Source organism: Pristis pectinata, chromosome 10, assembly GCF_009764475.1.
Source record: "Pristis pectinata isolate sPriPec2 chromosome 10, sPriPec2.1.pri, whole genome shotgun sequence".
In the NCBI taxonomy this organism is placed as follows: Eukaryota; Metazoa; Chordata; class Chondrichthyes; order Rhinopristiformes; family Pristidae; genus Pristis; species Pristis pectinata.
Window position 1 is genome coordinate 41,540,291 of NC_067414.1, and position 23,408 is coordinate 41,563,698.

The 23,408-nt window shown below is 40.1% G+C and overlaps 1 protein-coding gene across 1 annotated transcript; it reads right to left on the reverse strand.

Annotated features, from left to right (window-relative positions):
* Nucleotides 1-2,295: 2,295 nt before the first annotated feature.
* Nucleotides 2,296-21,813, reverse strand: rwdd1 (RWD domain containing 1). The gene is made up of 7 exons (XM_052025116.1): nucleotides 21,575-21,813; nucleotides 17,998-18,063; nucleotides 13,171-13,301; nucleotides 12,113-12,256; nucleotides 4,105-4,234; nucleotides 3,329-3,391; nucleotides 2,296-2,592 (listed from the first exon to the last, which is right to left on the reverse strand). The coding sequence occupies exons 1-7, from the start codon at nucleotides 21,645-21,647 to the stop codon at nucleotides 2,480-2,482; spliced, it is 720 nt and encodes a 239-aa protein (XP_051881076.1). The 5' UTR covers nucleotides 21,648-21,813; the 3' UTR covers nucleotides 2,296-2,479.
* Nucleotides 21,814-23,408: the final 1,595 nt, after the last annotated feature.

Genomic DNA, 23,408 nt, shown 5'->3' on the forward strand with positions numbered 1-23,408 from the left:
TGGCCGACTCCTGCTCCTTTTTTCTTGTGTTCTTATATTAATGGACTTACAATCACATACATCTTCATGAAATGCAGTGCTCAGGAACAAAAAAAAATTAAATGCAAGATTTTTAAAACATTATCCTCAATAGTTGGACAGCTTCTAAAATGGTCTTATTTATTGGTTTAAACTTAAAATTGATCCACTGCACAGTATTTCAAATTACTTCAAGAAATTAGGTTTTCTAATAACATAACATAAAAACATTTATGTTTTCCCTGAGTAAATACTAATAGACCAGTATGGCCAAGTTAAGTAAGGACAGCCATTTTAAAACAAAATTACAAAGCAAACTATTCCCCTACAAAGTAAGCGATTGTTCACATGCTTAAATTTGATGTGTTGCAATCCATATATATATTTAATGAATAAGTCAATCAATAGACTCATCAGCTGGTCAGAAAAGCAGAAAACAGGAGGGATTGCCATTAAAGAGGCCCACACAAGGGCCAGGAAACACAGAATGTACAGGAGTTACTGAGAAGGCCAGCATGAGCACAGGTCACTAAAGTCAGCAGGACAAGTAGATAATGCCATTTTAAAGACGCACAGGACACTTAATTGGCAGAGGAAGAGAGTATAGATCTGTTGAGACCAGTACATTGAGAGAAGGATGTGATAGCAATAATAGGGGTGTCAAGGAGATTTAAGAGAATGCTGCCAGAGTCAGAGAATTTAGGATGAGAAAAGAATGACAAAAATGAGGTTGTTCACCTTGCAATAGAGAAGGCTGGAGGGAAATTTAATCAAGGTGCATAAAATTTTGAGGGGGCTAGATAAGGTGAACTGAACCTATTACCCTGAACAGAGAAGTATTTAGTAGAAGAACTGAGGGAGGGGGCAGAGGTGGGAGAGGAAATTCAACCAAACTGATAGAATTTTGGAACACTGTTTGAAATGGTGGTGGACATAGAAATCCTGAACATATTTGAAAGGAACTCGACAGAGTATAGCCCACAAAGCAACAATGTGACTTAGGAGGTGGAATTAGTCTGAAGAATGTTTTTAGGGCAACAAGATCACAATAGTCCAGATGGCTTTCCACCACGATGCAAATTTCCATAATCTAGGAGAAATTTCATCTATGATTATTCTCAACATTGGTGCTCCACAAGGCTGCATCCTCAGCCTCCCAACTCTACTCCTTATATACTCATGACTGTGTGGCCAGATTCTGCTCCAACACCATCTACAAGTTTGCACCCTATCGTGGTGGGCCGTATCTCAAATAACGATGAGTTGGAGTACAGGAAGGAGACATAGTAACATAGTGTCATGACAACAACCTTTCCCTCAATGTCAGCAGAACAAAAGAGCTGGACATTGACTTCAGGAAGGGGGCGGTGCACATGCACCTGTCTATCAATGGTGCTGAGGTCAAGAGGGTTTAGAGCTTCAAATTCCTAGGAGTGAACGTCACCAATAACCTGTCCTGGTCCAATCATGTGGACGCCATGGCCAAGAAAGCAACCAGCACCTCTACTTCCTCAGGAGGCTAAAGAAATTTGGCACGTCCCCCTTGACACTCACCAACTTTTATCGCTGCACCATAGAAAGTATCCTATCTGGTTGCATCACAGCTTGGTATGGCAACTGCTCTGCCTGGGACCGCAAGAAACTGCAGACAGTTATGGACACAGCTCAGCACATCACAGAAATGGAAACCAGTCTCCCTTCCATGGACTGTCTTTACTTCTCGCTGCCTCAGTAAAGCAGTCAGCATAATCAAAGACCCCACCCACCCTGGACATTCTCTCTTCTCCCCTCTTCTATCAGGCAGAAGATACAAAAGCCTGAAAGCACGTACCACCAGGCTCAAGGACAGATTCTATCCCGCTGTTATAAGACTATGGAACGGTTCGCTAGTACGATAAGATTGACCCTTGACCTCACAATCTATCTTGTTATAACCTTGCACCTTATTGTCCACCTGCACTGCACTCTCTCTGTAGCTGTGACACTTTACTCTGCATTCTGTATTGTTTTACCATGTACTACCTCAATGCACTGTGTAATGAATTGATCTGTACAATCGGTATGCAAGACAAGTTTTTCACCGTACCTCAGTACAAGTGACAATAATAAACCAATTCCATTTCCACAGTGTTATTCCTATGTTATTACTAAAACTGCAAAATATTCCAATAACTTTGAATTACTAAAACAAACAAGTTTCATAAATTAACCAATGTCTGAACAATTATTAGGTAAACATTTTGAAGAAATGAAATATTTCTTGCTACATTCAAAATATTCACTTTGGGAGTAAATTTATTGAACACAGTGATAAAGGCATACAGAAATGGGTATTAGATTAAAAAAAACTTGTATTTTTTCCACTGCTTGCTAATTGCAATACAAGTAGTCACAGATACTGTGACTTAAATCTCATTCATTCACGTATTTAAATCCTGGCAGTTATATCATTTCTTTGAATTCAGTCGTCATCGCTCCCTAAATCAGGATTATAATCTGGGTCATCATCATCATCATCTAATTCTAAATCATCCATATCTTGGAAAAGGGATTCATCAACTTCCACATTGTTACCTGTTGTAAATGCACACAGAACATTTAGTTACAATACAGTTATACAGTATAAATAAGTAAAACATCAATATTTTAGTAATGTTCCCTGAAACAGCAGTGATTTTTGGGGTGGCACAGTGGCACTGCAGTTAATATTGCTGCCTCACAGCTCAAGCTACCCAGCAGCTCCAGATACCAGCAGCTCGATCCTGACCTTGAGTGCTGTCTGAATGCAGTTTATATGTTTCTCTTGTGACCATGTGTTTCCTCCCACATGCCAAAGACCTGCTGGGTGGTAGGTTAATTGGCCACTGTAAATTGCCCTTAGTGGCAGGAGAATTGGGGTTGGGGGGGGGGGGGGGGAATGATGGGAAAAATGGGATTAGTGCAGGACTGGTGCAGATGGGTTTTTGATGGACAGTATGGACACGGAGCTGAAGGACCTGTTTTTGTGCTGTATGACGCTAACATCGATTTTGGATGCAGTTAACCATGTATCATTTTAAAACAAAACATCACCATAAATCATAAAAAAGTCAAAATGCATTGTTACAAAGATATTTTGATTAAAAGGTAAAACATTACATCATAAAAAACTAAAAGATTATAGTTCTTCCTCTACCACATTCATATCAACAATTCGACATGATGTATAGGATACTCAAATCAATTTCAAATGTCAGAACTTTAGCTACACACACACACAGAGGCAATCTGAATAAAGAACATACAGAAATGGAAATAAATTGTACTTTACCTTCTTCCAAGAACTGAATGTCAGATGTATCAAGGTTATGATCAGTTTCAAATAGTTGCTTTCCTGAAATACAAAGACAACTTGAAAAATGCAACATCCAATTTAGTCAGAATTTTATAGCATATTTGGGCTCAAACATGTCTGTGCCAACTTCCATAAAAAAAAGCTATCCATTTAGTCTCAGGCTTGGAGATACAGAATATAAAAACAAAGGTGGAGAGATCAGGCATCAAACAAAATCAGTAAGAGTGACCAAAAGTTTGGCCATAGAAGCACGATTAAAGTAATGTCTTAAAGTAAAATGTCTCAAAGAAAAGGTTTGACAAGGCATTTCAAGACATGGGGGCAAGGTTAGCTGAAAGGACAGATGCCAAAATGCTGGGAAAAGTTACTTCGTCTTCTGCAGTTGGTGGCACACAGGGTGACTCACTTAGTCCATCATTTAAACTTTGAGGGTGGGAGGGGTTCAACTGGTAACTCAGGTTTCAGATGATAATCCAAGTATACAATTAAAATGTACATGAAATCAATTGAAGTAAAAGTCTTAATCAGACATATAGAATATTGTACATTTAATTGAAAACTAACTTGCCAAAGTATTACAGTTTTCAGAAAACCAGTGCAGCAATGTGCTGTGCATTGTTAATTTTTTTGAGAAAGATTTGCACAGATCATTTTGCATTTGCCAACCAAGACAAAAAGGTCTGGAGAAGCACATGACATTGAAAAGAAAGCCAAGCAAAATCAAAGTGCCTTCATATTTTCAATTCACAAACCTGTCAGTTTAACTTTTCCAGCCTGCTCCTCTTCCTTTTGTTTTTTTCTTATTTCAGCTAACTCTGCATCAAATCTTGCTTTCCATGACAAGAAATTCTCAATTGTTACAGGTGTGCCATGGAAAATAGCCTTGAAAGAGTTTGCAGAAAATATTTGTAACTACATAGTGGAAACTCAGAAAAAGACCAAGACAGCAACTTAACATATCAAAACTGAAGAACTCCACTATTGACAAGATAGAATTACAAATTATTGCACAGTTTTGATTTTGGTTTTGGATACATGTTCAAATCAGGATTACATATCTTACATGGATACAGGTAAGCTTTAAAAAAATATTTCCAGTGTTGCTTTTCCATTTCAATTTGGAACTTGTGTCTGCACTATGGACTCATGCAGTTAATTGTTGATGATGCAGTCCATATTTCAGGAAAACAGTTTTCTTTTCCACATAAGCATTGCATTATGTTATTTCGATTTTTGTACGAGTTGAAGCTGAATGTTTAATAGCCCCAGTCAAGATTAGGTTAAAACTAATAGATCTTTTGGATGACAATTCTTCAAAATCTGTTTCTTCAAGCATTCTGGCCGAGTTTTAGATCATAGAATAGTAGAGCTTGGGAAGTATGTGTGTGTCTGTGATGTCTGTGCTGACCATGATGCTAATCTAAACTAATTCCATCTGCCTCCACAAGGTCTAAGTCCCTCTATTCCCTGCCTGTTCATGTGTCTGCCTAAATGCTTCTTCAGCATTGCTATTGTATTTGCTTCTATCACTTCCCTGGCAGTACATTCAGGCATGTTAAAAAAAAGTTACCTCACAATTCTCCTTTAAACTTTCCCCCTCTCACCTTAACCTTTTACCTTCCAGTATTTGACATTTCCACCCTAGGAAAAAGACTCTGAACATACACCCTATGTCTCTCATAATTTTATATACTTCTATGAGGTTGCCCCTCAGCCTCCTACACTCCAGAGAAAACAATCCAAGTTTGTCTAACCTTTCCTTTTAGGTAATATTCTCTAATCCAGGCAATATCCTGGTAAACCTCCTTTGCACCCTCTCCAGAGTTCCCACATCCTTCCTGTAATGTGGTGACCAGAACTGCACACAATACTATAAATGTGGCCTAACCATAGTTTTATACAGCTGCAAAATGAATTCCCAACTTTTAAACTCAATGCCCAACTAACGAAGGCAAGCATGCTGTATACCTTCTTTACCACCCTACCCACTTATGTTGCCAATTTCAGACAGCTATATATTTACACCTCAAGAACCTTCTGTACATTAATGTTCCTAAAGGTTCTGCCATTTACTGTATACTTTCCTCTTGCACTTGATCTCCCAAAATGCACCACCGCACACTTGTCCAGAATAAACTCCATCTGCTATTTCTCTGCCCAAATTTTCAACTTATCTATATATCCTGCTGTAACTTTGACAATCTTCCTCACTATCCGCAATTCCACCAATTTTTTTTGTCATCTGCAAACCTGCTAATCAGACGACCAACATTTTCAACCAAATCATATAGATGTCCCAGTAATGATCCTTTCAAAATACCGCTAGTCATAGACCTCCAGTCAGAATAACACCCCTCCACCACTCCCCCGTCTTCTGTGGCCAAGCCAATTTTGAATCCAATCTACCAACTCACATGGATCCCATGTGACTTAATCTTCTAGATCAGCCTACTATGAAATACCTTGTTGAATGCCTTACTAAAGTCCATGTATATAACTTCCACTAGCCTATCCTCATCAATCATCTTCATTACCTCCTCAAATAACTCAATCAAGTTTGAGAGACATGGCCTCTTCTGCCATGCTTCTCCAGAAGGTCATATGAGTCACACATCATGGAAACAGGCCCCTCAGCCCAACTGGTCCACACCGAACAAGATGTCCCATCCAAGCTAGTCCCATTTGCCAGCATTTGGCCCATAACCTTCTAAACCTTTCCTGTCCAATTGTCTTTTAAAAGTTGTTAGGGTACCTGCTTCAACCATTTCCCCTGGCAGCTGATCCTACATACATACCACCCTTTGTGTAAAAAAATTGCCCCTCAAATTCCTATTAAATCTCTTCCCCCCTTACCTTAAACCTATGCCCTCTAGTTCTTGATTCCCCATCCCTAGGAAAACAATAGAGTGTATTCACCCTTTCTATGCCCCTCCTGATTTTAGACATCTCTATAAGATCACCTCTCAGTCTCCTACAGTCCAAGAAATAAAGTCCTTGCCTGTCCAACCTCTCCCTATCACTCAGTCCAAGTCCTGGCAACATCCGTGTAAATATTTTGTGCATTCTTTCCAGTTCAATAACATCTTTGTTACGGCACAACAACCAAAACTGAACATAATACTCCAAGTGTAGCCTCACCAGCATCCTGTACAACTGCACCATGACATCCCAACTTTTATATTCAATGCCCTGACCGATGAAGGCCAGCGTGCCAAAAGCCTTCTTTACCACCCTATCTGCCTGTGATTTCACTTTCAGGGAATCACATACTTGAACTCCAAGGTCTCTCTGTTCTACACTGCCCAGGGCCCTACCGTTTACTGTGAAAGTCCTACCTTGATTTGACTTTCCAAAATTCAACACCTCACATTAATTAAACTCCATTTGAAATTCCTCAGCCCATTTACTCAGGTGGTCAAGATCCTCCTGTAATTTTTTTTATAACCTTCTACACTGTCCACTATACCACCTATTTCAGTGTCATCTGCAAATTTACTAACTATGCCTAGTACATTCGTATCCAAATCGTTGATATGGATGACAAACAACAACGGATCAGCACTGACCCGAGGCACACCACTAGTCAGGGGCCTCCAGTCCTAGAAACAACCTTCCATCATTACCCTCTGCTTCCTACCATCAAGCCAATTGTGTATTCAATCAGCCATCTCTCCCTGGATTCCATGGGATCTCACCTTCCAGAGGAGCCTACCATGTGGAACTTTATCAAAGGCCTTACTGAAGTCTATATAAACCACACCCACCACCCTGCCCTCATTGACTTTCAGTGTCACATCATCAAAAAAAACACATCAAGTTTGTAAGACATGATCTCCCACGTACAAAGCCATGCTGACTACGCCTAATCAGCCCGTCTTTCCAGATGAAAATATATCTTATCCCTCAGAATACTCTCCAATAACTTACCTACCACAGATGTTAGATTTACTAGTTAGATGAGAGTAAATCCTATCCCTCAGTATCTTCTTCAATAATTTCCTGGCACTGATGCAAGGTTCACTCACCTATAATTTGCTGGATTATCACTATTGCCCTTTGTAAACCAAAGAACATTGCCTATTCTCTGGTCCTCTGGAACCTCACCCATGGCTAAAGAGGATACAAAGATCTCTGGCAAGGCTCCGACAATCTCTTCTCTTGCCTCGTGTTTAAAATGTCTTGGGATTTTCCTTAATCCTACTCACCAAGGAAAATTTCATTGACCCTTTTAACCCTCCCAATGTATTGTTTCAGTTCTTTCCTGCTTCCTTTATATTCAAGAGTCTTCTCCTATTTCAGCTTCTTAAATCCTACATATGCTTCCTTTTTCTTTTTGACTAAACTTACCTAGCTTGTCATTCAAGTTCCCAAACCTTGCCATCCCTATCTTTCATCTTCACAGGAATATGCTGGTCCTGAATTCTAACCAGCTGATCTTTAAATGACTCCACGTCAGATGTGGATTTGCCCAATAAGAGGTGTTCCCTATCTACTCTCCACAGCTCCTGTATAATACAGTTGTAATATGCCATCCCCCAAGGTCCTTATCAATAACTACATGAAAATTTAGAGTCATGATCACTGTTCCCAAAATGCTTTCCCACTAAAATTCCAATCGCTGGTCACTTCCCAATATCCAGTTTAGTATGCCTATTCCCTGGTTGAATATCTACATACTGTTTCAAGAAGCCCTCCCGGATGCACCTAATAAATTCTGCCCCATCTAAACCACTAGTACTAAGGGAGTCCCAGTCAATATTAGGGAAATTAAAATCTTTTACTACAATAACCCTGTTGTTTTTACTTCTTTCCATGGTCTATCTGCATGTCTGTTCTTCTAGCTCCCACTAGCTATTGGGAGGCCTATGGTACAACCCTATTATAGTGATTGCACCATTCTCATTCCTGAGATCTACCCATCTCGCCCTGCTGGATGGGCCCTCCAGGATGTCTTCTGTAAGTGCAGCTATGATATTCTCCAATCAGTAGTGCAACTCAACCACCTTTTACATCCCTCTCTATTGCGTTTGACTCATCTAAACCCTGGAACATTAAGCTGCTAGTCTTGCCCTCTCTCAACCAAGTTTCTGTAATGGCTATGTTGGATTTGACTGTTTTAATTAGTTTTTTTAAACATGTATACACTCAAGTGGCAGCACAAGGAATGGCCACTTACTAGCTTATTGGTTCGTCCATCAGGTGAATATGTGGTATTTTCATTAGTTGGTTTGGCCACAAGTATCTAATAGGTTTCCTGATTGGACTATTGTTAGCTAAGGAGCATCTCTTATCTCAGGTATAAAAGGTGTCACTTTTTGTTAATCTCTCTCTTGCTCGTCTCCCCTGGCCTGAGCTCATCTTTTGTTCCCTCTGTCTCAATTCAAAGCTAGTGCCTGCCATGTGCTCTGTGACTGTTTCTTTGTTTTAAACTTTCCAATAAAACTTTGAAGCACCAAGTTGTTTTCAACACATTTCTGGACTCCTGAAAGAACTTGTGGATTCGAAAATAACCGGATCCAACAGCTACATCATCTTGGTTTCATGTACCAATCTAGACTCTAAGTTCACCTATCTGCCTTACCCATAATGCCCTTTGCACTGAAATAAATAGACTTCAGCCCATTAGTCGCAATGTGTTCATTAATCTGTCTCTGCCTGTTCTTTCTATTAGACTTACTTGACCTAACCTTTACCTTCCCCTCAATGCTTCTACTTGCTGACCTACTGCTCCTGTTCCCGCCCACTTGCCACACTGGTTTAAATCCTCCTAAGGAGGAACAGCAAACCTCCCTGAAAGGATGTTGGTGCCCTTCCAGTTTAGGTGTGACCTATCCCCTGTCCTTCTTTTAGAGGTCCTGCCTACCCTGAAAGAGAGCCCAATGATACATATATCTGAAGCCCTCTCACCTGCACCAGCTCTTTGGCCATGTTTTCAACTGTACGTTCTCCTTATTTCTGGCCTCGTTAGCACATAGCACAGGGAGCAATCCCGAGATTACAACACTAGATGTCATGCTTTATAACTTTCTATCAACCTCCCTAAATTCTCTGTGCAGGACCTCATTTCTCATGCTGCCCATGTCGTTAATACCAATATGGACCACGAACTCTGGTTGCTCACCCTCCCCTTTCAGAATGTCTTGTGCCCACTCAGAAACATCCTTGACTCTGGCAGCAGGGAGGCAACACACTTGTGGCCACAGTATCTATGCCCCTGACTAAACAGCCCCCTAACCCCTAACAAAATTGATTACTGTAATTTTAAACAATCAGTAAAGCATGCCTGGAAACATAAATAGCAATGATTTAACTCAATTATATGATGAATGGAGGAAATTTAAAATAGGACAGTGGGCAGATGTTTGGATTCAAATGATTATTGTTTGGCCCAAAATGGCAGAAGGCTTTAATGGCAGATACCACTAGAACCGAGAAAAAAACAGAAATGCAATATACAGCACCTACCAGTGGGAGATTCACATCACTGCAATGTGATAATAATGTTCAAACAAATTTTTACTTCTGCTCACTGGATCATCACCAGTTTGTTTAGGGGAAGTGGGATGGCGATGAGGGGAGATGCAGAGGATATTCAACACTTAGAGCACTATAACAATTCGACTGGCAAGTGCTAATCACAGCATCAGTTCAAAACGAATTGGATGTGTTTTTAATTGCGACCAACATCAATGCATTCTGTTAGTAATTGTAATTTGATTTATACTTATGACCACAGTGATTGCTTACAATTTGTTTATATTTTAGACTGGCGAGGGAGTGGTGGCTTGGGGGTGTAGAGGGTTGCTTGGGCAATAAAAGGACTTACATGGGCTATTGCTTACATGTTACTGACGGGCATACTACGTGGATTATTCTCCTTCTCTTCCACCTTGTAGCATAGTTATTAAGATACTTGACTGGTAATCCAAAGATTTAGATAAGCATGAAACTCAAAGTGATAACTGATAAAACAAAACCTAACTAATAAAAAGCTAACCTGCCCACATTTTGTGTAAATACCAATAAAGTTGGGTTTTCCATGCATGTGTGCTTGAATGCACCACAAAGCTGTCAATTCCCAAGAACATGCTGGGAATTCATTCAAACAACAAATGGAATAGCAGAGCAACTCCATTCAGCTCAATGGAAAGCAATGACCACAAGGTCATTAGATCTTAATTATTTTCCATTTTGTTGAATTAATTGAATGTTTTAATTGCTTTTAGTGTTTTAGAATTTTGTTATTTATGTTATATTAAATAACATTAAAATGTAATAGCTTGATTTGTTTTTATAGGATTGGTCATTTTTGAATGTCAGAGCCCTTCAGAAACTTTGAATTATTTTGGTTGTCACCTGTCAAAGCTTTTCCCTCCCCATTTGAGCTTGTTCTGCCCAACCGCACCATGACAGACTTACTTCTTGGAAAGCCCTGCCAAGGCTGAACATGGCTTTGACAAGAAAATTCCAGCTGAGAAAACCGCACAAGGTAAGTGTGGACAGTGTATACGTCAGCAGTAAATACAGGAAGCTCAAAATGAACTGTAAATTCTGGGCAAAAATCAATCAATATTGGTGATTAGGGAATTGTAGCAAAAAGCCCAACTAGTTTTCTGACATCCACAACAAAATTTATAGTCCTTACTGGTTCTCATCTATGCATCATTCTAGGCAACAGATTCTTAACTGTGCTCTTAAGTTGCACAAGAAGCCAGTCAGTTCAAGAGTATTTAAGTATGGGAACTAAACGTCCACCTCATTAGTGATGCCTTTCTCCCTCAACCGAATAATAAGGCTGTGAAATTTGGAATTCTTTTCCCAAAAACCTTGCCAGATCCCACTCCACCTTCAAGTGTCTTATCAAATCCCTTCCTCAACTTTGTTTTTTTTGACAACTATGCAATGTACTTTCCTGACACATTCAACATTTGTTTCTTCTCCTCTGAAGCAGCTTAAAATTTTTGGGAACACTAAAATGAGCCAGACCGAACTACACTAAAACGTGCAACCTCTTCCTGATACTCTGGTTTCCTCCCACATTCCAAAGACGTACAAGTTAGGAAGTTGTGGGCATGCTATGCTGGCACCGGAAGCATGGCGACACTTGCGGGCTGCCCCCAGAACACACTACATAAAGATGTATTTCACTGTGTGTTTCAATGTACATGTGACTAATAAAGATATCTCACCTTACATGCAAAGTGGAGAGTCTGATAAAGAGAAATAACTAGCAGAAATGCAAGTTGAAGTACAGTGGTGTACACAATAAAAGCGAAGAATCTCAGGGACGATGGAGAAAAGTGAATAAATCATATCTCCAGAGGTGATCGTGATTTGTAATACTCTTCTGACCCAAATGGAGTGAGCTGTACAACACTGAGAACTGCCAAGTACTGGAGCAAGTACTATAAGAACAACTGAACTCATATCTTGCATCAGGCCAACAGAAATTGTACTTACGCCAGTGAAAAAGATTATTGAGATACTAAGAATAGATATACAGGATTCCAATTTTTCCACTCAATTGCAAATTCTAATGCATGGAACTTCTTCCAAAAGAGATCTAAATATATATGTATGTACAAAAATGGACACAATTAGCAATGACAAAAATGAGTGAGCAGATGTGGAACAACAACTTTAAGGAATTAAATGTACGTCAGAAATCATATTGACAGCTATGATGTAGATTCATCTGACACATTCAAATTACTTTTACCAATAGATAACAATTTGCATATAAAATACTGAACCACAAACCTTTTCAATTTCTTCTGCTTCTTTTTCTTTTAATAACTTCTCCATTTCTTTATGAGATTTTATTTGATCAACAATTTCGTTTAATTTTTCTTGAACAGCTGTCACTAAAGTAAATATCATTACCATCCCAATGTTTTCTTGTGCCTGAAAGAAAGACATGTTGTACGACAGCATAAGCACAAGAAAAGAACAAACGATCGTTCTCATCAAACATGATTGAAGTCAGTGATCACTATCAGCAGCCAGCTGTAAAACTCATAGTGGGGGTAAAAAAAACCCTCAGATTTGGAAGAGAATTCAACTGATGACACTGGTAGACTTTTTTTTAAAAAAAGCATTTCACCAGGTTTGAATTAAATGTTCTTCTGTTCTGGAGTTTATTTTTCCTTTCGCTCAAGTTTCCAATCCATTGTTCAGTTTATACTTAATGTCATAACAACATAACAGCAGGACTCAAGGGTGCTACTTGTTATAAATATTATTATCCACAGTAATAAATTCCAAACACTATTCTTTAAGAAAATTAGGGATTTATCTAGGTGGAAATCAACAATAAAACTATACTTCAGTAAAAATTGTAGTTGATTTTTTCCTCTCCCCACACCAGGCATACCGATTTATAGGAAAAATAGAATTTAAAAGACAACTGCCACCTACTGGTTAGCCTTTGAGTAATGTATGTGTTGCGCATGAGACAAAAAAAATTATACTTTTTCATATGAAGTAGCATATTGTAACAGAATCATTATTTTACTTGAATCAATTCAATTTAAGATCCACATTATGACTAGGAATATGCTTTCATTTGATCACGATACTGTATTTGCACTGATTTATGCAAGAAAAATAAAAGAGAATTTAACACTTTCTGCATTGTTTGGGATGAAGCACTTCCTGAATCCTGTTTTTAAGTCTCCTACGTTGGACAAGCATTCTCATAAGGAAAAGAAAATGGTCTTCTATAGGAATGCAATTCATCTTGTCCAATTTTCTTCAATGAGCTCCACCTACTCTATGTTGAAAAGGAAACCTTTACTTTGTGCCTTTATTTCACTTACCTGCTCATTTAATAGTGACATTATATCTGCAATATCAGACTTCTGAAGGTTCTCATGTGTGGCAATTTCAAATTTTGGAGGGTCATCTGGATATTTTTCCACATACGTGAATTGGAGGGTTGCTTCAACAGCTGATAAAAGATAATTTGAATAAATAACATTCTGCAGGCCACAGTATTTTCAGAAAATTAAGTACATGGAAAAATTCAGTTTGAAATAGAAATTGGGTATGTACGAGTTGTTATTACAGTAAAATGTATTAGACTAATACAAGGATAATTCAAAGGATACAACATCAGTGCAATGCAGCTTTAGTCTCAATGTAAAATTTAGGCATTAAAGCTATCCAATTTTAAAGTTATCAGAGTTATAATGATTTAGTTTACTATACCAAAGCTCAGCAGAATCAACAAACCTAGCAGCATGCCATTTGGAAGTTATTGACTGTATTTTTATTTCTTGTGACATTCTTTTTAAATCATTTTTTAAATAATTACTTCTTCTTAGACTTTTCCCTCTTTAATCAAGACCATTCAGAAAAAGAAATGAATACAAAACAGTATGACAATTGATATAGTGTTCAGAGGGAGAAGGAAAAATGAGATTGCTGATCATTGACGTATTTTAAAATTGCTGAGGCTTAATTTTAAAAAACTACAATACATTAAAACAAAAGGAAAGATCTTCATGGTTCACTTTGACAATGATTTAGACAAATGTTCAATCCTGACAAAGTTAGCTTGGTTGTTACTCCACAAGATCAGCAATATAGAAAATAACTTTGAATGAGTCATGTTATATTGTAGTGAGCCCTGGGCCTGGACATTACAGAAAGTACAGCATCAGCATGGGCAAAAAAAAGGCACATCCCACATGCAATGTGCAGAAGCAAAGATATGACCACGCCAGATGGAGAGCCAGGACTCCGTGTTAACGAGATGGAATGAAATGCAACACTGAGAGAAGACAATGATGATGCAACATTTATAAAAGACGAGAATGCAACGGAGGTCAATACTATCAATCATTTTGTTTGTACAACAGGTTTTAAGACCAGTAGATCTCCACAGTACTATTCAATGAGCTGAGGAATTAACCATTTCTCAAAAGGGCTAAAGTCTTAAAATGTGCAATGAATCATTAGGGCACCATGATTTAGTGATGAAATATATCAAATTCAATCTTTACTTTGCAAGTTTAAAAATGTTTTGGTTTTTTTTTTGTAAAATGTGTCATTGATGGCTGACTATTTATTTAACTTTTCTCATCTTTTTAATTATCAGAATCATTTAGAAAAAGAAATTTGCAGTTTAGAGAAAAGAATATAGCAGTTTGGCAATGGGTATAGAGGGAGTGGAAGAGTTATGAGGTTGCTGATTATTGATGTCTTTTAAAATTACTGACACTTAACAGTGCTGAAAAGGTTATAATCTAAGAAATGGCAGGAGGAAGCAAAGTGTAGTTAAGAACAGGATTCCAAAACAATTTGTCATACTGTGTTCGATTTCCATTACACTAGATTGTTTCATAGTTCAGTACATTCCACTTTTTCAAGCACTACAAGAATTGAAACAGATTGAATAAAGCATCCAACATCACACACCATGAAGAACATAGTTCATAAAGACTGAAAACTCTATTATATATGGTTATAAATGGAAAACATACATTAGAGGCTAGCAAAACCTCTGACAAATCCATTACACAGCATATACTGCCATCTAGTGGCCTGACAATAGGACCACTGGAAAGGAACATCAAAGAAACATAATTAGGAATAAGATTAGGCCACATGGCCTTTCAAATCTACTCTGACATTCATCATAATTATGATTGATCTTCTACCTATTTTCCTGCACTATCCTCATACCCACAATTCCCCATATCTCATGAAATCTATCAAAATGTTTCGAATGAATTCAATGGCCAAGCCTCCATACCCCTTTGGGGTAGAGAATTTCATAGACTCTACACCTCCTTTTGTAGGAATCTCTCTTCATTTCAATTCCAAATGACCTATGCCTTATCCCAGAACTGTGACCACTGGCTCCAAACTCCCTAGTCAAGGGAAACTTCCTCCCTGCATCCAGCCTTTTTAGCTTTATAAGACGTTTATAAATTTCTATGAGATCTCCTCTCATTCTTCTAAAATCAAGAGAACACAGTCCCAGCCTACTCAATTTCTCCACATAAGCCAAACCCACTATCCCAGAAACCAGTCTAGTGAATCTTTGCTGCACTATATGGCAATGTTTTCACTTTTTAGGTAAGGAGACCAAGGCTGTATAGAATTCTCCAGATGTGATCTCAGCCAGGCCCCATATCAATACAATATGACATCTTTACTTCTGTACTCAAAACCTGTTGTAATAAAGGGCAGCATATAATTCACTTTCCTAATTACTTCCTTCACCTGCATGTTGGCTTTCAGTGACTTGTGTACAGCTTCTCACCATTAAAGAACTGTTTCTGCTTTGTGCACTGAAGATGCCTTTTATGCATTGAAGGTGCCTTTTATGCAAAACTAAGGTCTCACAGTGACAACTGGTCTGAAACTTGTGACTATCCAGATTTCACCACAAGTTGTACTCAGTCCTTACCTTATTTACAATGAGTAATATTGGTATTGGTTTATTATTGTCACTTGTACCGAGGTACAGTGAAAAACTTGTCTTGCAAACTGATCGTACAGGTCAATTCATTACACAGTGCAGTTACATTGAGTTAGTGCAGAGTGCATTGATGTAGTACAGGTAAAAACAATAACAGTACAGAGTAAACTGTCACAGCTACAGAGAAAGTGCAGTGCAATAAGGTGCAAGGTCACAACAAGGTAGATCGTGAAGTCATAGTCCATCTCATTGTATAAGGGAACCGCTCAATAGTCTTATCACAGTGGGGTAGAAGCTGTCCTTAAGTCTGGTGGTACGTGCCCTCAGGCTCCTATATCTTCTACCCGATGGAAGAGGAGAGAAGAGAAGAGAGAATGTCCTGGGTGGGTGGGGTCTTTGTGAAAAACTATTTCTGAGAAAATTCTGGTAATAGCAATGTTAACTAATCAGGAATCACCAACGGTTCAAATTTTCTGTCCTACTGCCTCTATTTGATTACTTCATAGCAAACCATCAGTGTTAGAAACATCAGGGAACCTTACTTTAACTAGATAAAATTTGTTTGCCAATGGCAAACTTATTAAATCCTCAGCTATAGCAGAGGGCGGTGCAGTGGCACAGCTAGCAGAGTTGCTGCCTCACAACACCAGAGGGCCAGGTTCAATACTGACGTCAAGTACTGCCTTTGTGGAGTTTGCCTCCCTGTGATGATGTGGGTTTCTTTTGGGTGCTCCAGTTTCCTCCCACATCCCAAAGATGTTCAGATTGGTAGATTAATTGGCCACTGTAAATTGTTCCTAGTGTGTAGATGTGTGGTAGAATCTGGGGAGAGTTGATGAGAATATGGGGATAATAAAAACAGTGGGATTAGTGTAAATGAGTGGATAATGATCTGTGTGGAGTCAGAAGGCTGAAGGGCTTGTTTCTGTGCTGTCTCTCTCTGTGACTCCAACACCGAGAAGAGCAGAATCATCCTGGTTCAGGTGTAGAAAATAGAGACTGCCCAATCACCTGCCCAGGTGCATCACCCTATTTCCCCGCTTCCACCCATCTGCATCTCCCGCCTCTTTCATCTCCATTTTTTTATCTTCAGATTTCATCTAGTCCAAGAAATGCACCTTCTGGCACCTTGAGGATCTTCCTTCCTGGCTCCCATCCTAGCTAGTGTAAATGGTTCCATCCCTTAAGCATAGTTCCTTTTCTTTTCAAAACCTCTTCAGATATTTACAAGACCATACACAGGATGATCTGTGACTGAGGAGCACCATGTATTCTTATTCTTCTGCAATTTTAGCTTAGTGTATCACACCATCCTCCTTTTATCACCCTCCTCTGTTGTCCAGTTCAGTGCAACTTGATGAGTTTGGTCCACAATTCCCCATCTAATTAATGTTGCGTGATCACCAACAACGGCTTTGTTTCCCACCCCTGCACTATTACCCCCAAGGATCAATCCTTGGTTCTTTTCCTCATAAATATGTTTACAACATGCCGAGTTTCCAAGTCTACATTTTTTGTCATAAAGCCTGCGCTTCCACCTACAGAACATCATACATCCGTTGCCACAAAAGTCTTCGATACCTTCATCTTTGATAAACCCATTGTTTTTATAAAACATTCAGGGCTCTGCAGATATCTCTATCCTGCACAGGAACCTGCTCACCTATCTCATACTTGCTCACTTATATTGACTCCTGGTCTTCTAATACTTCCAATAATATTTTTATTTTAAATTCTGGAAAATATCTAGTTAAGAATAGGAAAGAAATTTGTAACTAGGCAGATCAGGAAATATAGCGAGGAATATAATAGTTCCCATGCTACAAAGTCAATGGGAATATCAAATTTCCAACCAAAGTACTCTGGGGCTTCGCAGTTTTAGATGTAACATTATGTCAGTAGTGGGAAATTATGCAAAGTTTATTTGTGGTGAGGCAAGGAACGTATTTTTTGTGCTTGTTCTGGACTTGAGAACTTTAAATTATGTACAGTTCATTGTAATACAAATTGTTTGCATAGCACTGAGGTAATAGGTCCAAAAGAACGTTTTCCAGTATTATTCCATACTTCCATTTCAAACAAGTCTCAAGTAACAGATATAATGCAAATAGCCCAAGTGGGTTTTGACAAAACTTGAACAGAACAAAAAGAAATATCAGTCCAGCACTGAATAAACCACTTGGAAATATCATTGAATCAAACTTGGGGCACTTACCTTCTTCATTTTCACCTGTTTCAGATGTTACCCTTATGGTAAAACTTGCAGGATTCTCCAACACCACTAGAAGAAAAACAAGTGTTAGTACCATTAGCAGAATAACACAGATTAATGGAAAATTTGCATGCAGGTCCAGCAGCTAAAGAGTTAGCAAGCATGTAAAACAAGTAATTAGGAAGGCTAACAGAAAGTTGGCCTTTATTGCAAGGGGTTTTCAAGTTTTGATGCAACTTTACAGGGGTCTAGTAAGCAGGCACTGGAGTACTGTGTAGTTTCTCGCCTTGTACAGGAGGCAGTGCATAAGCAGGTTCACTAGGTTAATTCCTGGAATGAAGAAGTTGATGTACGAACAGAGGTTGAGCAGTAGGGTCAACATTAATTGGAAGTTAGAAAAATGAGAGGTGATCTTACTGGAAAAATAGGAAGATGCTGTGGGGAATTGACAGAGTGGGTATTGAGAGGATATTTCCCTTAGCAGGTTTATCTGGAGCTAGGGAGCATAGTTTTAGAGTCACAAATAAACTTTACATAATTTCCCACTACTGACATAATGTTGTATCTGCAAGGTATTCAAGGAGAGTGAGAAAATACTGTTGAGGCCAAGACTGGATAAACCAGAATGACAGAGCTGGCTTTTGCGATCAGCTGGCCTACTCCTGCTCTTGATTCTTATTTTATAAATTACTTCATGAAAAATATACAAAATTACAAACTTACTGTTTAATGCACATTCCTTTTTTCTCCTAATTCAGTATAAACAATTTTATTCCTATTGCTTGCTCTCTGATAGTTTAGCATAAGATGAAGCATAAGCAAAAAATCTCAAATGACCAGAGCATCACAAATCGACATTTTTAGAGCAGTAGAAACACAAAAAAGTAGGAGGTAGCTATTCAGCCCTTTGAGCCAGCTCTAGCATTCAACAGGATCATGACTATTCTCTATCTTGGTACTGTATTCCCATTCTCTCCCCATACCGCTTGATGCCTTTGCATCTAGAAATGTATCTGTCTCTTGTTAAAATATTTTCAGAAAGTTGCCCTCCCCAACCTTCTTTGATAGACAATTCACACCCACTGAATGAAGAAATTTCTCCTCACATCAGTTCTAATATTTTTGTTTTACCTTGCATTTTGAAACTTGCATTTTGGACACCCCAGTTGAGGATCCTTTTCACATCCAGTCTGTTTAGTTCTGACAGAACTTTGGAAGTTTCAAGGAAATCCCCTCTTATCATTAACATAATTCTTATTGGTTCACTGTTGTCCTTTAGGGAAATAAACCAGAGGTCCTCATTCTGTCTTGCCTTTACTTCAGAAGCACAGCAACATAATTGTCTCAAAGCTAATTCATCATCATCTTTCGATTCTTGGTTCCTAACATTTCTGGAAGGTTATTTATCTCCTCCTGTAAGTACCCAGAGACAAAATAATTGTTCAATTCTCTTCCATGGATGGCATAATTGTATAGGGTTAGTGCTGCTGCCTCACTGCTTCAGCAACCTGCTTTCCATCTGATCTTGAATACCAAGTGTGTGGAGTTTGCACATTCTCCCTGTGATTATGTGGGTTTCCCCTGGGTGCTTCAGTTTCCTCCCACATCTCAAACTGATTACTATAACTTACCCCTAATGTAGATAGACAATGGGGGTGTTGATGGACGTCAAAGCTACCGGTGGGACTAAATATAAATAAATCATGGTCACGTCTGAATTTCATTAGGATATTTGATTATTTTATCATTTGATTTAATGCAGGCAATGACAAAAATAGTTTTTAATATTAAAGTAATGGGTGGAAAGTTCAAGGGAGATATCAGAGGAAAGTTACCCAAAGAGTGGTTGGGGCATGGAATGTGCTGCCTGGGGCAGTGGTGGAGGCAGGTACATTGGTCAAATTCAAGAGATTTATAGATAAGCATATGGAGGAATTTAAAATAGAGGGATATGTGGGAGGAAGGGGTTAGATAGACTTAGGTGAGGTTTAAAGGTCAGCACAACATTGTGGGCCGAAGGGCCTGTATTGTGCTGTACTGTTCTAATATGGAACAGGGAACCCTAGCAAATGGGATAAACATGACAGTCAACAGAAAAACAGGTTCCTGCTTCTCTTGTCACTCACCAATTTCCCAGCCAAGTCAATAATTCACCTTCAATTCCAAAAGCTTCACATTCAGTTAACAGTGCCACATAAACAATTTTATCACATTTCTACTAAACGTCAATGTAAGTAACATACAAAAACTCTCCTGCATCTGCCACTTTAGTCAAAACCATAGCCAAGCACATCAGGCATAATTTACCCTTTATAAATCTATTTACCTTTTTCTGATACACTGAATTTTTTCAGTTTATTTGGTCACCCTATCCTCTATTATACATAAGCCATTTCCCAATAAATGTTGTTAGGTTAATTAATTTACAACTCCCTGCTTCTCCCCCCCACCCCCATCTTTTTTTTAAAAATTCCTCATTGATATGTGCCTTTGCTGACTGGTGGCCCCCAAATGGACCTTTTCCACTTCCCATATCTCAGGAGCAAACTCTCAGCAAAGGCAGACATCAATGACTAAATTCACTATTACTTTCAATCAGCCATCTGAGGAAGAGTGTTTAAAGTCCAAGACTTCTAAGCTGGCAGCAGAGACCCTTTCCATCACGTGTACGTCTGAGACTTGGACTATCCAGACCAATGGAAAGATCGCAACATCTGTACAAAATCTTCCAAACCAATGTCAGCATCCTCTCCCAGTCCAATTTCCCCAGAATAAGGCCTTAAGAAAATGACTGTTTGAAGATCGCGACCTCAAACCCCAGTCAGCTCTGTTGGTATGGCACATTATTCATGTGCCACTCTATTCCAAATTCCATCCTCGTTACAGAGGATAAAAAAAGATTCAAGGATGTCTTCAATGATTCCATGGGGAAACAAAAACAAGCACAAACTCTTGGGAGTCTCTGGCCCACAGCGAATAAGGAGCTTTCAGGATAGCACTGAGAACCTCGAGTCCATGTGCCTGGATAAGACAGCAGAAGGTGCACATCAACTCCTCACCTCCTGCCCCATTTGTGGGTCGCACGTTGGCCTCATCTGTCATCTAGAACCCAGTGAACCAGAATGAAGGGAAGTCCTCGACCCTGGGGCATTGGCTCGGACGTTCTTAAATAGTGGAGTGACCACTGCAGTCTCCTAATTTTGAGGGAAGTGGCCTCATCCCCATCCTCTCCTCCTCCACCCCCCCCACCCCATCCTCTCTTCCTCCACCCCCCCACCCCATCCTCTCTTCCCCCACCCCCCCACCCCATCCTCTCTTCCCCCACCCCCCCACCCCATCCTCTCTTCCCCCACCCCCCACCCCATCCTCTCTTCCCCCACCCCTTCCTCTCCTCCCCGCACCCCCTCCACCCCCCCACCCCACCCCATCCTCTCCTCCCTCCACCCCCCCACCCCATCCTCTCCTCCCCCCCAACCCACCGCCACCCAGCCCCCAGTTCGGCCGCAGCTGGGCCCTCAGAGAGCGGAGACGACGACCTCTCCCTGCTGGGTGGCTGCGGCCGCGGAGAGTGGCCGCTCACCTGTGAATGAGTCCGGGTAAATGGACTCCAGTGCCTCCAGCTCATTGCGCTGCTCCTCGCCGTAATCAGTCATCTTGCGTGGTCGAACAAGGCCATTGAGAGAAGCGCCCCGTCAGACAAACCAGCCCCCGTACCCAGCTCCTGCTCGATTGATCGATCGATTGACTCGCCGGCCACACGGCCACGTGACCCGCTCCGAACGATCTTTTCGCCATCGATTTGCTGGCACCCAGGCTGAGCTCGCATCACGTGCCTCAGCCAATGTCGTCATTGATATAGAACGCGGTGCCGGCGAGGGAATCCCCTGGGGGGGATCCCGCGCTGGGGAACAACGTTGTCTCGTAGACGCTCTGCGCTGCGCTGCTCCGTCCAGCACTGGCCCATTTTTTGCCCCCCCATCAGGTCCTGATGGTCTGTCGGATCCCATAAACAAAGCATAGCCCGGTGACATGCCTCGGGCAGTCGGCTTGCCATCCGAAGTCGGAACGGTGCTTTGCACAATTCATCCAATTTCCAAAGGCCGTTTGCAGCCAAAAGGTCCTCCAGAAAACGGAGAGTGGACTTAGAAGATTCAGTTAAAAGCTCAGCAGTACTCAGTGGTGAGGATGGCAAAAGTTTTTAAAATAAAACGAAAAGGGTGGCAAAAGGTTAAAAAAAAACAAGAATTCAAAATTAACATACTTCAAGGGATTTTGTTTATTCATTTCTTAGAACCTGGGTGTTACTGGCGAGGCCCGTATAAAGCATAGCTTTAAGGACTCTTTAGAAGATGGTGGTGGTGAGCCAATTTTGAACTGCTATCATCCTTCTTGTGAAGGTGCTCTCACGGTGCCTGTTGGGTGGGAACTTCCAGGACGTAAACCAGCCACGGTGTATTTCTAAATCGGGACGGTGTGTGTCCTCAAGGTGGCGGTATTTCCACATGCGTGTGTAAACCTTATCCACCTTCGGCATTTGGGGGTGGAGCGCGTTGGGGTGGGTGAAGATGGAAGGTTACAAATGAATACCATAGGCAAATCACTGCAGTGCAATTTGTGGCTGCTCCATGCTACAGACACTGCACGTGAGATGTAATTGTCCGTGTGGTTGAAGCTCCACAAGGGCACAACAACGAAGCCAGAGCGCTGACTAGGTTATTGCACAGCCCGAGAAAGGTTTCGACTTCTAAACCTGACGTTTGCAGTGTATTGGTGGGTGGGGAACAATAGTGGACAATTGTAAAGTTAGAGCCTAAAGAATGAAAACATTGCTGTTGCCAAATGAAGTAAAAGGTCCCGTTGTGCATCATTGCTCAGTGTAATTATGGAAACGACCAATAACATTGAGGTGTGAGGTTTAAGTACAGTTCATGAGGCACCGACGCCAGGGTATGAGGCAGCACCTGAGCCAAAGAGAAAGAGTTCGAGTCTTTCATTGCATTTACTATCAGTGAGTGCTATTGAAAAGTGTAGGTACATGTCACAGCAGCGTTAGGTCTGCGTTTGAATAGCAAGCTGACCGTCACTGCTTGGCTTCACATATGAAGGGTATTCATAGGAAATAAATTGCCAATGGGCTCATTCCCCAGCATAAACCTGCAACCTTCAGTGAATTTAAGAGCAAAATACTATCTTTAAAAACACTATTTCCCACTGTATTTCTTGTGAAAAGAGCCACAAGATATGAGAAGTTTGGAAATATTAACCCTGTTACTCTCCATAGATGAACTGGCCTGGTCTGCTCAGTAAATACTTTTGTTTTTTTATTTTGATATTTCCAGCATTTAGTTTTTTTTTGCCTTTGTATAAGATCACAAAACTACATTTTTGATAAAAATCCTATAATTAAACAAGCT

Bases quoted from the DNA above. Each gene is read 5' to 3' on its own strand.
- rwdd1 (XM_052025116.1), bottom strand. From the start codon at position 21,647: ATGACTGATTACGGCGAGGAGCAGCGCAATGAGCTGGAGGCACTGGAG. The intron at 13,302-17,997 runs GTAAGTGCCCCA...ATCTTTTATCAG, and splicing joins AACAGGTGAAAATGAAGAAG to CTGTTGAAGCAACCCTCCAA. The intron at 3,392-4,104 runs GTTTGTGAATTG...TTTGTATTTCAG, and splicing joins TGGAAAAGTTAAACTGACAG to GAAAGCAACTATTTGAAACT.